The 16,028-nt window shown below is 42.2% G+C and overlaps 1 protein-coding gene across 3 annotated transcripts in view; it reads right to left on the reverse strand.

Moving 5' to 3' along the window:
- mylk.L (myosin light chain kinase L homeolog) overlaps nucleotides 1-16,028 on the reverse strand; it is an 88,256-nt gene that overhangs the window by 51,573 nt on the left and 20,655 nt on the right. For all 3 annotated transcript variants that reach the window (XM_018235625.2, XM_018235626.2, XM_018235624.2), the window contains exons 3-11: nucleotides 12,720-12,927; nucleotides 11,579-11,627; nucleotides 9,508-9,673; nucleotides 7,986-8,151; nucleotides 7,770-7,788; nucleotides 5,896-7,331; nucleotides 4,782-4,985; nucleotides 4,071-4,205; nucleotides 1,902-2,054 (exon numbers count right to left, since the gene is read on the reverse strand). In XM_018235625.2, coding sequence (XP_018091114.1) covers nucleotides 1,902-2,054; nucleotides 4,071-4,205; nucleotides 4,782-4,985; nucleotides 5,896-7,331; nucleotides 7,770-7,788; nucleotides 7,986-8,151; nucleotides 9,508-9,673; nucleotides 11,579-11,627; nucleotides 12,720-12,927 — 2,536 coding nt within the window. The remainder of the gene's footprint in view (nucleotides 1-1,901; nucleotides 2,055-4,070; nucleotides 4,206-4,781; nucleotides 4,986-5,895; nucleotides 7,332-7,769; nucleotides 7,789-7,985; nucleotides 8,152-9,507; nucleotides 9,674-11,578; nucleotides 11,628-12,719; nucleotides 12,928-16,028) is intronic.

The raw sequence follows: 16,028 nt of genomic DNA on the forward strand, positions 1-16,028 counted from the left end.
CATTAATAGCACAGCTTGTATAGACTTGTGCTTTACATTAGGCCTATATGGAGCTCTTTGGTCTTTTGTGCCTATTTTCACTCTCAGTCCAGACATGGCTTTAGGTAAAGGCGGATGTGGGAAGAACTATGGGTCAGCAGTTTACAAAATAATCTTTTCCACCTCCTCTCCCTACTATCCGATGATGTCACTTCTGCTTTATGATGATGTCACTCACTGCCAGCTTCATTGCTTTCCAGTCCAGCTGCAAGTTCTCCCAACGAGATCACTGTAGGGGTCATTTGTTAGTTGTAGGGATTCAGGACAGTGATTCCTTGTTGCTAAAATGTTACACTTTGCTTCCCTTTCCCTGTATTATTGGCTTCTGTTGCTTATTCCAACCCCAAATACTTATTTGTGTGTGTAAATATATAACATTCATGCTCAATATGCCTTCAGGGCCAGACACATGTCTCGGTGTGTTTTACAGTATGGAAATTATATTGTAAGCTCCACTGGGACAGAGATTGATGTTAATGAAAACATTCTGTCTGTGCAATATGAGTGCAATTATCTAAATAATCTACATTTTTAAACATTATTTCCCATTTCTTTGTAATAATAAAGCAGTACATTGAACTTGATCCAAACTAAGATATGATTAATCCTTATTGGAAGCAAAACCAACCTATTGGGTTTATTTACTGTTTACATGATTTTTAGCCGATTTACAGAAAGATCCATTACTTGGAAAACCCCAGGTCACAAGCATTTTGGATAACAGGTCCCATACCTGTGCTAACAATAAGTATTGGATTTATAAGAACAGAGCTGGACACTTCTCATCCAGCAGATTCACTGGCTCTGCCCTGATCAGATTAACCCCAGTCGTATTTAGAGACACGAATAGGTAAACTCACTAAGAATTGAGAAATTACTAGTGACACCATTGCAGTGATCCCTCATTAACCCCATCATCATTTCAGCAAATCACTCTTCGACTGCTCTAAACTGAACTTAAATCCCAAACTGAACTATCATGTACAGAACAAAAATGGGCTTAGAGGCCGAGATACATAATAATTCCATAAGTTAGATTCAGTATTGTGGGGATGCAGCCAGTTCTGGACTGAGATTCAGAACAGGCCCTGGCATTTCATGTACACAAACAGCCTCCATAGGTCCAATAAATAGTGAGTGTCTATGGCATCTTTGCCCGAAACCACAGATTGTCAGTCCAGGTGTGTGTGTGTGTGTGGGGGGGGGGTGGCATTGTATTTCAGATATGCTCTGTGCCAAAAATTATCCAAGAGCTTTTGGAACTCTCTCTATTTATGTACCAACCCCACAGAAAGAAGTGCTGCAGCCCCTTAAATCCCTGGATTGGACGTGGCAGCTTTCTATAAATGGCAAATTTCCTGTGCATGCGTCGAACATTTTTTGGAGGTGAAGGTTCCAGTGCAAGAACGGGGCCAGCACCTCACGTCTGTGGAACATACACTAATTTGAGGGTTAGGCTGAAAGCTTCCAGACCCCCCTCTGGCTAGTAAATATATCCAGATCCTGTGCGTATTGCCCTGACCATCGTTTATGTTCAATGCTGATTTGTGTAGGAACGTTCTGCAGGACGCTCTGAGTATTTTCCATTGACTCAATCCCTTCATCCCAGAGATTAAGGCAAGAATTTACAGGCTGCTTGCTACCTCTTTTAGTTACTTATTCTCTTACCCCATTTCTAGGAGAAAGAACTGCATTCATGTGTATTTGTTTTACAAATTTCAGATACAAGACTCATGCACCACCAAGTCTGACATCACTTCCCCATTTATGATGTCCCTGACTTGGTGACATCATTTCCTTAAATACAAGGTAAGTTGTAGCAACCATTCAGTTAACAACTGGACCCCCTAGGAATCACTTACCAGTCACAGTGACTGTTGCAGAGCAGGACACCTTTCCACTGCTGTTCTGCGCCAGGCACATATAGACTCCCTCATCCTCTGGCAGGGCATCTTGAACCCGCAGCTTTGCCACCCCATCTTCATATGAAGAGTGGGCATACTGGATGGGTTGGTCTGTGGATAGAGAGAGTTACAGGCAGTGTAGTTAGCAGGTCCGGACTGGGAATCAAAATAGGTCCTGGCATTCCAAGCACACAGAGGCCCAAGCAGCCTCCCACCAGCCCAATAAATAGTGACTGTCTATGGGAACTTACAGCAGCCCCTCTGTCATTTGCCAGAACCCACAGATTGCCAGTCCGGGACTGGTAGTTAGTGTGTGCTGGGGCCTTAGATTGTAAGCTTCACTAGGAAGGGCCTGATTAGAGAAATAACAATAATAATCTTGGTAAAGAACCACTAAATGTGTCAAAGCCTTTCAGTATAATACATGAATCAGAGATCCCTGTATAACTCAGCCTGCAGCCTTGTGCCTTTATATGGTCACAGAACTACTCAGTGACAGCTACTATCCTTATAATTTACATTAGGGGGTACGTTATCCCTTATAATACATGAGTGATACTCAGAGATCCCTGTATAACTCAGCCTGCAGCCTTGTGCCTTTATATGGTCACAGAACCCCTCAGTGACAGCTAATATCCTTATAATTTACATTAGGGGGTACATTATCCCTTATAATACATGAGTTATACTCAGAGATCCCTGTATAACTCAGCCTGCAGCCTTGCGCCTTTATATGGTCACAGAACTCTTCAGTCACTTCTAATATCCTTATAATTTAAAGTACAGGGGTACATTATCCCTTATAATCCATGAGTGATACCCTATCCTATAAAGTGGAAAGTAATTTATCCTGTACCTAGCGTAGCCACATGGCTGTTATTTTACCCAGTAAAATACAAAGATGATGCCAATGTCAATAAAAGGGAAGACAGATTACAGAAGTGCCAGGCTTACATTCAGCCCGGTGCCTTTATATGGTCACAGAACTGCTCGGAGGGTACATAATCCCATATATAATAATATTCATAGTTCTAACACTACATTTATTCCCCCTGATCTTTCTACAGGTCAGAGTTTACAATAACCAGAGCTAGGACTTCTCCAACTGAATAATCAGAGCTGTGACACTGACCCCATGTGGGGCATTAGAGAATAGCAGGAAGAGAAGACACATATCATCACTAAGATTTTGGACAACAGAGGACAGAGCAAACTCCCCATCTGCTCAGTTAAATCTGACTCACCAGTGCCTCGGTGCAATCAGCTGTTCCCTACAACACAATCCTAGCAACAGAAGAAGCACCAGGCAGTGAAAATGAAAATTACTTGTCATTTATATATAACATTTGAGGAGAAATCACTGAAGTTCAGACAAAGTATTACAAGGTCTGACACTGACTTTACTCCCTATGACAGTATAAAATCTGGCCATATAATGTGACTTCGAACTGCAAAATTTGTCTCTCAAGGTTTTTTCACATACCCAGATGAAGTTTCTGTCTGATCATGAGAAAGAGAGAAGTCTAGGAGCAGGAACTGCAGCAAATTAAACTCTGTATCTGGGTAAGTTCTATGAGCAGGTCAGAATCACTTACCTGCCTGACCATTGGAAACAGAGCAGCCCAAGATCAAGACGTTTAGAGAATCAGAGCTCTGTACTTGGTAAACTATTTAGGATCATTTAATGTTATTATAATAGCATTAGCACTTTAATTAAATTTTTAGTACTTTATTTAATTAATTAGTGTCTTTATATAAGTAAGGCGTATCACCTATCAGAATTTTTCGTTATTTCTAGAACTACAACTATTGGTGGGGTTTCTTTTTCTATTTTTTTTTATAATCTATTGTATGTTCTGACCTCGTCAGACCTCAACTAATAGTTGATAAATAAAAAGTCTTTTTTTGTTTGAATAAGGGCACCTAATTTGGGTTATAGCTCTGTACTTGGATAAGTACTGGGGGAAGATTGGATTTACTTGGATTTCACAGGGAAGTTGTTATCTGACTATGGGAAACAGAGCAGCCCAATGAACAGGAAGTACAGAAAATCAAAACTCTACACTAGAGTACTGAAACTGGATCCATTTACCTAGGGGAACCTTAATAGTTCTCATTTTGCCTTACCATTCAGCAGCCAAATTATCTCAGGAGCAGGTTGCCCCTCAACCGAACACTCCAACACAAAATCTTCCCCTTCCATAACGGAGCAGCCCTTTAGCTTGTGGACAAAACAAGGCACAACCTCTTCCATCTTGCTCCCTGCAAACCAGACAAGATACAATTTTAGCACTTTTGTTTGCAGAAAATGAATTCTAGAAGAACCTTCAATTGTAATCTAGCAATTAAAAGGGGAAATTTGTCTATAGTATATTTGCTACTTTTTTTGGTTATTTTATTTTTGCTTTTTAGCTGTCTCTCTGCAGAGTTCAAACCAAGCATGAAGTATTTGTAACCAATTTTCCAATATCTGTGTTTTCATTATTTGCTGCACTGCTGGTTCTTATTCAGAACAATGTAGCGGAAGTCAACTGATTTACAAAGCTGGAGGCTCACAGCCTTTGCTACATCATTTCACAAGGCAGACACAGTAGAAGCAGCCAAAAGCTTCATTATGACATAATACACATGCCCTTTAAACCATTCCCCAGAATGATTCTGGTTACTAAAGCCTGGCTACTTGATTTAGTGATCTGACAAGAGCTGACACTGCTCAGCAGTCAGGCACTTTGTGCATATTTAACAAGGCAAACATAAAGGACTCGGCTTGCTCTGCCCCTCCCCCCGTCAAACAACCACCGCCTGTACCACCAGAGCCGCTGGGCAGTGGCAACTTACGCTTGACGCTCAGGGTCCAACTATGAGCCGCCTGCCCTCTCGTGTTGGAGATTTCACAGCTGTAATTTCCACTGTCTCCTGTCTGTGTCTTCAGCAAGTGCAGAGAGTGAATCCAAGCTCCTTCCCTGATACGCACACCGTCCCTCTCCCCCAGCACGGAATTATCTTTGTACCACTCGACCCGTGGTCTGGGATCTCCTGAAACTGAAAATCAAAAGAAGGGAAAACAAGAAAAATGATGAGTTATGTCCCTTTTAATAACAATGGAATTCTAGGGATGAATCACTGGAGAGACCTGCTGAATATTGCACCTCCGGGCTCACAGAACACTGACTCTGATCCAAACCCAGTGCTGCCAATATTAACCCCCGGTGTGCTGGTGCACATGGAAAATGCAGGCACTTTTGCCAAGCAAATGCACAGAGAAGTGATGTATTGTACATTAATACAAGAGATAAAACAAAATACAGGAGCTACAGATAATCCTGTCACATAGTTTGCATCAGTTTAACTCCCAGCCACCGTAAGCTCAGGGAGAACAGAGTTACACAGTCTAAAACAGACTTAGGCATGTGATTGTTTTACTGCATCACTGCAACATCTGCTTCAGGGGTTTCTTTTATAAGGACAAGATTATAAAGTAATCTGTACATAAAAATAATGAGTTATAGGACAGTAGAAGGTAGTCATGTTCTCGCATGAAGCACAGCATATATATACCCAAATGGACAGCACTTATTCAATATAAAGCAGGTGAATCTTCATGACTCAGGTTTAAGTGTAAAACATTATACAGATGTGTGGATTCACTATATATATATATCTATATCTATATCTATATATATCATTTACAATTTACCAGTGGCAGCGTATCACTGCAATAGAGCATTACATAGTATTAAACAACAACATTTTTGCTTCGGGGTGTACACTGTAAATTTGGGAAGAAGGGTGATACCATAGTTATTCAGAGTACAGGTTCCATCCCAAGTGGACTTATTTAATTAAAGAATATTGAGGTAATTATACTTCTATACAATTTAAGGAATATTTATTGAATTACACCCTGCCCATGAAATAATGCATTCATCTTTACAGATAATAAAACTCATACCTTTACACCTGAATATTACTTCACTGCCCTCCAGCACTTCTTGGCTTGAGGGACTCAGGTCAAAGCTGGGTACTGTTCCAAGGCTTTTGTTCAAGGTTTCTCTTGTGTCTGACACCTTGGGGCGTGAATGAAACCCATCTTGGCTCAAGGGAAGTGATTCCTGTTTCCCATCCTTCTGCCTCCTCTCACCATGACTAATGCTAGACTTTGGCTGGGTTTCTAACTTGATAGACTTCAGGGTGATGGTACTGGAGGTTGTCTTCTGCCATTTTATCTCCCCACCATCTGGAGAAGGCTCAGCCGTATGTTGCGTGCTATCAGGGTGATGCAAATTACTTGATTCAGACAGGATGCTGCTTTTAGTACCATAGGTTCTAGATTCAGATTCTCTAGATTTGGTAAACGTCTTTGTAGAACTAAGTTCTGAGGTCTTCTGTGGCTTCAAGCTCTCACTGAGGGTCACGTTAGTTACCTGTCTAGATGGGACATGTGTTATAACATTTGAATGGGTCTCTTTAGTCATGTCATGTCTGGAAGTTGGATACCCAGTAGCCATTGACACTGAATGTGTGTCCTTAGAGGTACTGCAAGTTGATTTTATAGTGGGCTCAACTATTCGTTCCTTTGGTGACAAGAGAGGAGTCTCTTTGTTTGTTATAGAAGATAACTTTTTGGAAGGTGTGAAAGACAAACCATCAGATACATCTGAAAGAATTTGGTCAGACCTTGATGCTTTTAAATATTCCTGGGTGGGTTCCTTGAGGGACTGTGGCTCTTTCTGGAAAATATTTTCAGGTCCTTTCAATGGAACATTCCTCGTCTTTGAGTCCAGTACAGATGCACCAAGAACAGATGGCTCTTTTGTGTTTGTTTTATCTTTTGATGAAAACATCTTTATTTTAGAGTCAATGTTACTAGACTGTCGCAAAGCCACAGGGTTTGTCTTTGTAATGGAAACAGGGTATAATTCTATGGGGGATTGGGAGGATGTCTGTTTGCCAGGGAAAGGCACTATTGATGTGGAATGGACAACAGGGGGAGTCTCTTTAGGAAATCTAACTTTTGATTCGATAGTGGATGTGTAACGTGAGGTTATAGAGGAGACCTGGGAATCCTTGTCTTGCTTTGTGTTGTGTGCTGGGAGGCAAGGGGAAGTACTGCTGGATCCTCTGGAAAGATCTGAGGAAAAACTGTTGGACATGGTCTGAAAGGGAGAAGATGGGTCTTTGTTGGAAATGGGCACAATCTTTTTGGAAGGCGTATCAGTGTTCCCTGTCGGAGACATGTCCACTTTCTCTTTGTGCAAAACTTTAGTTCCAGAGGAGAATCCTGAACTTGATAATTTTCCTCTTTCGTTAAGGCCATTCGTGGTCACAGATTTGGATTCAATGGTTCTAGTTGTGGGAATGATGTTGCCTCCAACCCTCAGAGAGCCACTGAAGACAAAACGCAGATGTGTGTAAATGGAAAAATGTCATCAACCATCACACATTTGGAGATACTCTTCACCCAAAGTGCCCATATTGGCAAAATCAAATCAATCAAAATCGTATATTCTTCTTCAATTTAATTGTACGTGCTCCCTATTATTTCTCCTGTGTTTCCCTATATGTCCTTTTATTGTGCCAAATAACCATCCTACAACTCCTCCTACTTTCTCAATTGCACCCATAAACATCCCAATAGCTCTTCCTCCATACAAACCCTCCCTTTAATTGCTCCTCCATACAACTCCTCCTACGGCACCAATTACACCCATATAATGCTTCCTATAACTTCCTATATTGTCCCATATAGCAGAGGTGCATTCATAGAAAGATAGCAGAGAACTAGACCCACTGAAATATGAAAGCTGCAGGAAAAAATTTACTTACCCATCCATCTTTTCAGAACCTGAAACAAGAGACAAAGAAAATGAATCATTGATAACGAAGCAATGTAAACAGTTTGTGGTTACCCCCTGGCTATATGGTTTGAACCTGAGAAATATCCCAACCAATTATAACAACACTTGGTTTTGGAAGATTTTGGGCCATACTGGCTAAGTAGCACACTGCAGTATAGACAGAGAATAACAGATTTATAGTTACCTTGAACAACAAGTTCTGCTGACACAGAGGTTTTCCCAGAGCAGTTTGACACGGAGCAGGTGTATGTTCCTGCGTCGGCCACACCCACTCCATATATCTCAAGGAAATGAAATCCCGATTTCTCAGTTATGGTGTAGCGTTCCCCTGGATGCATCTCATCATTTTCCTGGGATACATAATCACACATTTAGGACCAGGGCCCTTTCTATAGAGCTCAGGGGGAAAAGACGATCGCAAATACTTGTTGACTTTATTTAATCAGGTTACTATCCATTTAAGTGCATGCTCCATTCATAGGTAATGGATATTTTATATTGTTGAGTATGAATGGTCTGCTGGGGCAGAGGAAACTGGAGTGCCTTACTCAGCTGAAAGGATTGTGAGAGAGAACAAATTATTGGGAGAGATTGTGTGACCATTGGAAAGGAGAGCGGCCCAGCAGAAAGCACAAAGAATAAGAGTTTTGTAGCTGGGTAAGTACTGTAGCAAGAATGGATTCACATACTCAAAGACAGGTTTTCCTGACCATCGGAAGAGAGCAGCCCAGGTACTAGGTAAGTATTGATGGAGAGATTAATTTATTTACCAAGAGGGAGGCTCTTAATGGAGCCATTTAAGATGGACTCACACTAAATTCAAAAGGGACTTGCACTTCAAACATTTCTGACAGAATGGGGACTAAACCCCATTTTTCTTGGGCTAAGAACAGATAGTTTATTATCCAAGAGCTTATTAGGGAAATGCCCCAATAGAATCCTGCCCATTTTGTTGTCACAAGGTTACCAAGCAGCTTTGCCATCTGCAAATTCCAATAACTAATCAGACTATAAACAGCATCTAATTGGAAAACACAGACCATGAACCTCAAAACACATTGGGATTTAGAAAGAAGCCCAAGAAACTCCCAATGGCCCAACTCCTGAATTCGGCACACGAGAGACTGGTCAATGAGGAATGCGGTGAGATGAAATAAGAGAGGGAAGGAAATTATTATTTGCACAAGATGTTGCTCTGTGCTTTCCAAAGCAAATCTCAGATCCTCCGACTCGACAGCTGAGTAGCAAAACTCATCCGGTTTCTTATTCTTGGAGAAATGTCAGAAAAATAAAGTGCTGAGTTTTCTCACATCCCAGGTAACGAATTCTGGGGCCCAAGGCAGGACCCTTTGTGGGAATGGGGCCAGGACTCGCCAAGGTGCAAACAAGATACAAATTCCTCATTGATCAAGGTGATTGGTTGTGTGTTCATTAGTGTATATTAAAGGGGGACTATAGTGATCAATTCATATCACAAAAAAAGGTTGATAACATGCAAGAATGGTGCTGTGTTACATAGTACTATCTTTGTTAATTTAGACAAGCATTATGTCACTTTTAGTGAAAATGTCTCAAGGCATTTATGGATCTCCCTGCTCGGTTGCTGCCCCCCTCAGACTGGATGGAGGAAGGAATAATCACAAGAGCAGAGCGTGCCTTAGCAATTCAGTTTGCATTGTCAATAAGTTATTTAACCAAACTCTCACCTTGTACCAAGTAACCTCCGGCTGGGGTCTTCCTGTTATCTTGCAGGAGAACCGACCTGTCTGACCCTCTCTCACAACCATGCGAGCCGGCTTAGTAATGAATCTGGGAGGACTGTCACCCCAAATACTTGGACGGTTTTCTACTGGAGGAACTGAAGAGTGACCACTGGATACAGGGAACACAAGGAAATGTTGTTACAACTCTTGTTACTAACTTGCCCTCATCTAACCTGGCATTCTTTCAATATACCCCATATGCCCCTAACCTTACCTTGCCTGGCATTCCTTCCCTAACACTGCCTCATCTAGTCTGGCATTCCTTCCCTATACACTATATGCCCCTGCCATCATCTCGCCTGGCATACCTTCTCTATTCATTATATACCCCTGCCCTCATCTTGCATGGTATTTACTCCCTATACAATATAAGCCCCTTCCCTCATCTAGCCTGGCATTCCTTCACTATACATTATATGCCCCTGCCCTCATCTTGCCTGGTATTCATTCTCTGTACAATATATGCCCCATGACTATACATTATATGCCCTTGCCTTCATCTAGCATGGCATTGTTTCCCTATACACCACATTGTGTATAGGGAAACAATTGTATCCCTATACAGCACATACCCCTGCCCTCATGTAGTCCGGCATTTACTCCTTATACACTATATGTCCCTGCGTCATCTACCTTGGTATTCCTTAACTATACTCTATATGCTGCCATAAATGCCCTGTTTGTGTCACATCCCTCACTTTCCCAACCTTGTGTCTCATACCACATCATTTGGTACCTAATATTGCCTATTTCATGGGACCCACATAATATGAGGATTCAGCCCTGGGAATTACTGTATATTACTGTACACAGCAAACTTAGAAAGGAATCATGGGTTTAGCGCTGTATGTCTGGAGTGAACACCATTGACCTTGCACTTGTAGTAACCCCGTCTGCAGTTATACCTTGCCTGGCACCCATGGCCCTGTCTGTACACTGGGGATTGGGTTTCAGTAAAGGGGAGAGGTTGGCTCTGAGCTCTGATTGCTGAAGGTTTTGGGGTGGGGGGGTCTACGGCAGCCAAATCTGTACAAATATGAACTAAGTAGAACTGTACAAAGGGGTAGCAGAGAGCCAAGTGATGCTGATTAATGAAGGTTTTTCTGTTTAATCAAATGTTCCACTCACCACAGTGGAAGTGAATGAAAGGAGCATTAATCAGCACTGCTATTAAACTGATTGCTCACCCCGGTTGGACGGGAATCCTGATCTGCAGTAATAAATTCAGGTACAAGAATTCAGAACCGGCCACACACACAGTCCTGCCTGGTTCTGCCAAACCACTGATTATACCTTGTGATGGGAACCATTTGGGGTCATGGCTTTCTCTGCGATACTCAAAGTGAAAAGGAGAACCTAGTTTGCATTATCCCTACTATAAACATCCCCTAGGTAACCAAAACTTATCCTCCCAGCCATAAGTACTTAGGTACAGAGTTCTAATTCTCTGCAGTTTATGTTCCTGGACTGCTCACCTTCCCATGGTCAGACAGGAACCACCCACTAAATCAAATATCTCTCAGTATTTACCAAAGTAAACAGTTCTAGATCTCTGTTCTTCCTGCTCATGGGCTGCTCTGTTTTTCCATTTAACCAGGAGAGGTACCTGTTGCTCATGGGGAAGAACAGAAACCCCAAACTCTGTACCTGGGTAAGTACTGGGAGGATTCACGGAACCACAGGAAAGAGAGAAGCATAGGAGTCAAAAAATAAAGAGAATTAGAATTTGGTACCTTGATAAATAATACGGTAAAGTTGGGCTTACTTACACTGATCTTGTGAAAAAGAACAGCCCGGCAACAGAGAACTACAACTATGTACATGGCTAAATACTTGGGGAGACTTGGCATTAGTGAGAAGCTGGCTGGAGGGCAGCAGTTTTATGGTCAATAAGGGACAAGAGGATTAGGGACCCTGAGGTGTTCTGCTCAGGGGAAGGAGACACAAGAAATATAGGTTTTGGCCAATGGGTGCCATCACTATTGTCCTGTAATCAGACACCCCATGTACTTACCCCAGAGTCCTTGTGTTGGAAGGCAGGCTGTATTTCATTGCAGAACTACCTGTAGGGGCAGAACCAAAGATCCAATTATAATTCCCCATCTCAGTCATATTTCTGCCCAGAGGCATAACTGACAGATTTCCATAATATTTAATAGCAAGTTTAATGTGCTTTAGTGAATGTGTGAACTACAACTTTTGGAATCCCGAAAGCTGTACAGAGGTATAGGGCTACAGGTTGGCACAAGAGGCACGTGCCTAGGGTGCAAAGCTTAGGGGGAGCCAGGCATTACCTAATATGAAGCCTACACCTAGTCCGGCAAGTGTTACCTCATTGAAAAATGGGTGCGCTCTATGAAGTCAAATTGATTTGCGCACGACCACGCAAGTGCGTCCTCGGTTGCGTGTCCTGGCCAGTTGAGTAACGGATTGCCTGTACAACAGTCAGAAGCCATAAAGAACAGCGCAACGGGCTGACATCAGTAACCTGGGCTCTAATCAGTGTGTGTACACAGCACCACCCTCTGGTAGTCATTTGGTACAACAGGGACAACAAAATTATAAATTAGAGCAATATCTGACCATACCCACCTCTAGAAGGTAGCTTTGCAATGTGCTTGCGATCCTTACACCTTTTTACAACTGTACCATGTCTTGCAGCTTTAACTATCCCAATGGCTGCAAATCACCTCATTTCTGAATTTAAATATGGATGAAATTAATAGCATTCCTACCACCACAACACTCTGCCAGCATGACTTAACAGGAGCAGTAACTCCTGACATGCATCAACTTTGGGATTTTCTGTATATACTATAGTGAAAGGGGCATGTCACCTCTAATGTTGTTTGTATAGTACACTATATTGGTAAGACTGCGGCCCCCTAAATACTGTCTGCTGCCTTTATACCCCTGATGAATGCAAAGACTCCTAGCCAATCTTCCAAAAGTTTCATGTCCTTTCCTATCCTTGGGAAAGAGATACAATACACAGAATCTCCAGTACTTCCCCCTGTTTGGATTAATTTACCCATGTAACCTGAATTTATAGGAGGCATTTCCTGTCTGACCATGGGAAAGAGAGCAGCTTAGGAGAATAGTTGGACCATAAATAACAGAAATCCCTGGAGATGCAGTAAATTTAAATATCTCACCTTCAACAGTAAGTTCTACTGTCACCTGTCGGACACCGCCATCATTGACAGCCTCACACGTGTACTTGCCACTGTCACCTTCAGTGGTATTTTTGATCACAAGGGAGAAATTGCCCCGGATTCCCTGCTCCACTTTACATCGATCACTGTTTTGCACAGGCTGCGAATTTCTGTACCAGGTGACCCACGGGTCCGGGCGTCCATTAACCTGCCAAAATAACAGGACATATTCAAGACAGGGGGAGGAATACGTTTAATATGGGAAAGATGCAATATGGACGGTAAGGAAACTCCATTGCACCCAATGTTATAGTCGGCCAATATGGTGTCAGGGGAAGAAATGTAACCTTGATAGTGTGTATAGTAAGACAAAATGGTGTAAGGGAAGAGCTGAACTGTAGATAGGATGATGAACAATTAAGCGCCATCATTGGGACAACAGGGTAACTAGAAGAGTATGATACAGATGGCTTCTGAAGGGTTAAATAAAGGTGAGCACAGACACATTAAGATATAGTTACAATGAAGCTTACCCCACCTTTCCCCACCCATTAGCCCTGAATCTGGGGGACCACCAGCACTTACTGTACAATAATAAATACGGGAGGTTTCCAGCAACCACAGCCTGGCACCCACCCCGCCTCACTCCAATCCCACACACCCTGCGGGCAGAGAACAGCCTCCCACCTCAAACAACCGCATCTCAATCTGATGCCCATAATAGGCTTCAACAGAAGCTGTAATCTGAGAAAAGATAATTATGTCATGGGGGGGGGGTTAAAGGGGCAAGGATAAGCAGTTACTGGGGGAGCTACAGCAGGTAGGTTACTGGGGGAGACAGCAGAGGCAGCTACAGAGGATAGCAGGGGGATAGTGGAGGGGAGGTTACAGGGGGGTATACAGCAGTAGATTCATTTTAAAAATTCAATAGTCTCAAAGTTCTCTGTAAATATAATTGCTATTAAATGCAGCATATTGACTGTTCCTTTCTGCTCTTGGGTTCTGATCCTTTGTATAAGAAATCTGTTTTCCTCTAGGTCTATTAATTAATTAATTTTCTTTCATTAGGCAAAAAAAAAAAAACCACAGTTCTTTAGGTAGAATTTCCCTTTAAAGAGAAGATCATATTAAGTAAGAAACAATTGCTCTATTTCATTTTCAAATTCTTGCTACCCCTTGTCAAAGAGAAACTGCACATACTACCTGGTTGCTAAGGTGAGTAACCAGATTCTTGCAGTAATTGATTTACTTGTTGTTATTTTTCTTGCATAGCAGAAAACTTACTCCATGCTGGCTTGGAATTGTCCGTCAGTGACTAAATCATATTTTTATATAATTCCAAGGTGAACACTCCCCCCTTTTAAATTGACTTTGAAGGTGCTGCCCTACATCTGACCCTAATTTTAAAATTTCCTTGTTTTTAAATACATGAAATAACTGAGATAACTGTGGTTCATTCAGGGAGTTGGTGATCAGAGCCTGAACACGGAAGTCTCATGGGAAAAACAGTAGCTTTGTAGCAAACAGATAAACCAAACTTGCAGAATATGCACCCCCCCCCCCCCACCTACACATCAGTTGCTTTTGTACAGAATTTCTTGGGTTTCATAAGGCTTAACCATTAACTCTATAACCAGCAGGTCAGGGTTTCGCTGGCAATCTCCTCACACAGATACAATGTCTCACTGTTCTTTCCCCCCAACACTCACACAGATACATTGTATTAAGGTTCATGGGCTGTTCTCTTTCCTGTGGTTCATCAAACTGCCAACACTGATCTCTGTGGGCAAGGGAAAGCAGAGCAACATAACATTATGTAAAAATAGTTTTCACTAATGCCCAGTTGAGTTCTCCATCAAGTCTCCTATATTCTGCTTCCCCTGGTGTATCAGTGCAATCCTTGCTAGCCCTCAATGATCTACCCAGGCCTTTCCATGGGAAAGACAGCAGTCCATAAGTAGATAGAGCAGAGAGCACTGGTCAGAGAGTGAACTGTTTTTAGACCATGAAAATCAAGAGCTTCCAAAAAGCAAGACGTACACAGAATTAGAGCTCTGTACCTCTAGTTCTGGGGGAAGACTGGATTCACTTTCCCTGGGGGGGGGGGGGGTAATGGAAACAGAAGAGTCCAGGGTTTAAGAACAGATAGACTATATGTGGGCCTAGGACAGCCTCACAGACAATGTATGTCAGTCAAGGTGAATAGGAAGAGAAAGACAGAGTGACTGGGATGGAGAGAGGCAATTAGGGACACTTGATTGGGAAGGGGGGGAAAGGTGCATTAGCAACATGAGCACCAGTAGCAAGGGGATAGGGGCAGTTAGTTACATTGAAGCAGTGTCAGACTGGCCCACGGGGATACCAGATATCAGTGGGCCCTCATGCTGCTAAACATTTGTCTTATTTCATGGCCATTCCCTATTCATTTGAGAACAAAGAGGCTAAATAGATGGAATAATAGATTATAGTATGTAAAGAAAGAGACTAGGTTGAGCAAGGAGAGAAAGAATAGTGCCCCTGGTCTAAGGTTTTTTGGTGGGCCTCTGGTGTCCCAGTCCGACACTGCATTGAAGACCCCCAGGATGAGATACAAACATACAAGATATAAATGATACAGTGTATCCTGTAATGTAATTTAACTGTAGGCTGCAGCAGGCAAGAACAACAAATCACTACACTTGCCCTTTAATTGCTTTATACCAAGCCATAAGGAGCATTGTTCCAGCAAAATCTGAATGTTCTGTGCCTGCTAACAAACAGTCCAGCTGCAATTCCGGAACAAAACCGTTTCCTTCCCTCTCCTCTTGCTTATCAGAGGTCCCATACACCAACCAGCACTGTGTGCACCCTAGGAAAAACATTACCTTTCAACATTTATTGTTTGGGTTTAAGCCATTCAAAAGAATATCAGCCGCACAGGGTACAGGGAGTTAATTACTGCCAAGTTACATGTTACATGTACATACTTGTATTAAAAATTAAGTCAGGGCTTAGTCACTGCATGCCAAGACCCCAGATTAAATTCACCCACCAAGAGCAAAAGTGCAACTGAATTTAACCAGATTTGTTAGTCTGTAAACAAAACAGAACCCCCTGACATTGAACAGTGTTATTTTACTGTACTTATTATTATGTATCTGCCAAACAACCAAAGAAAGAAAAGGCATTCAACCCATGTTAAACCCCACCAAAGAATCACTCATCCCCCCTCTCGTGGTAGGGAGTCCCATAACCTGACTGCCCTTAAAGTAAAGAACCCTTCCTATGCTGATGGTAAAATCTAATTTCCAACAGTCTGAATGGATGTCC

Source organism: Xenopus laevis, chromosome 9_10L, assembly GCF_017654675.1.
Source record: "Xenopus laevis strain J_2021 chromosome 9_10L, Xenopus_laevis_v10.1, whole genome shotgun sequence".
Taxonomy (NCBI): Eukaryota; Metazoa; Chordata; class Amphibia; order Anura; family Pipidae; genus Xenopus; species Xenopus laevis.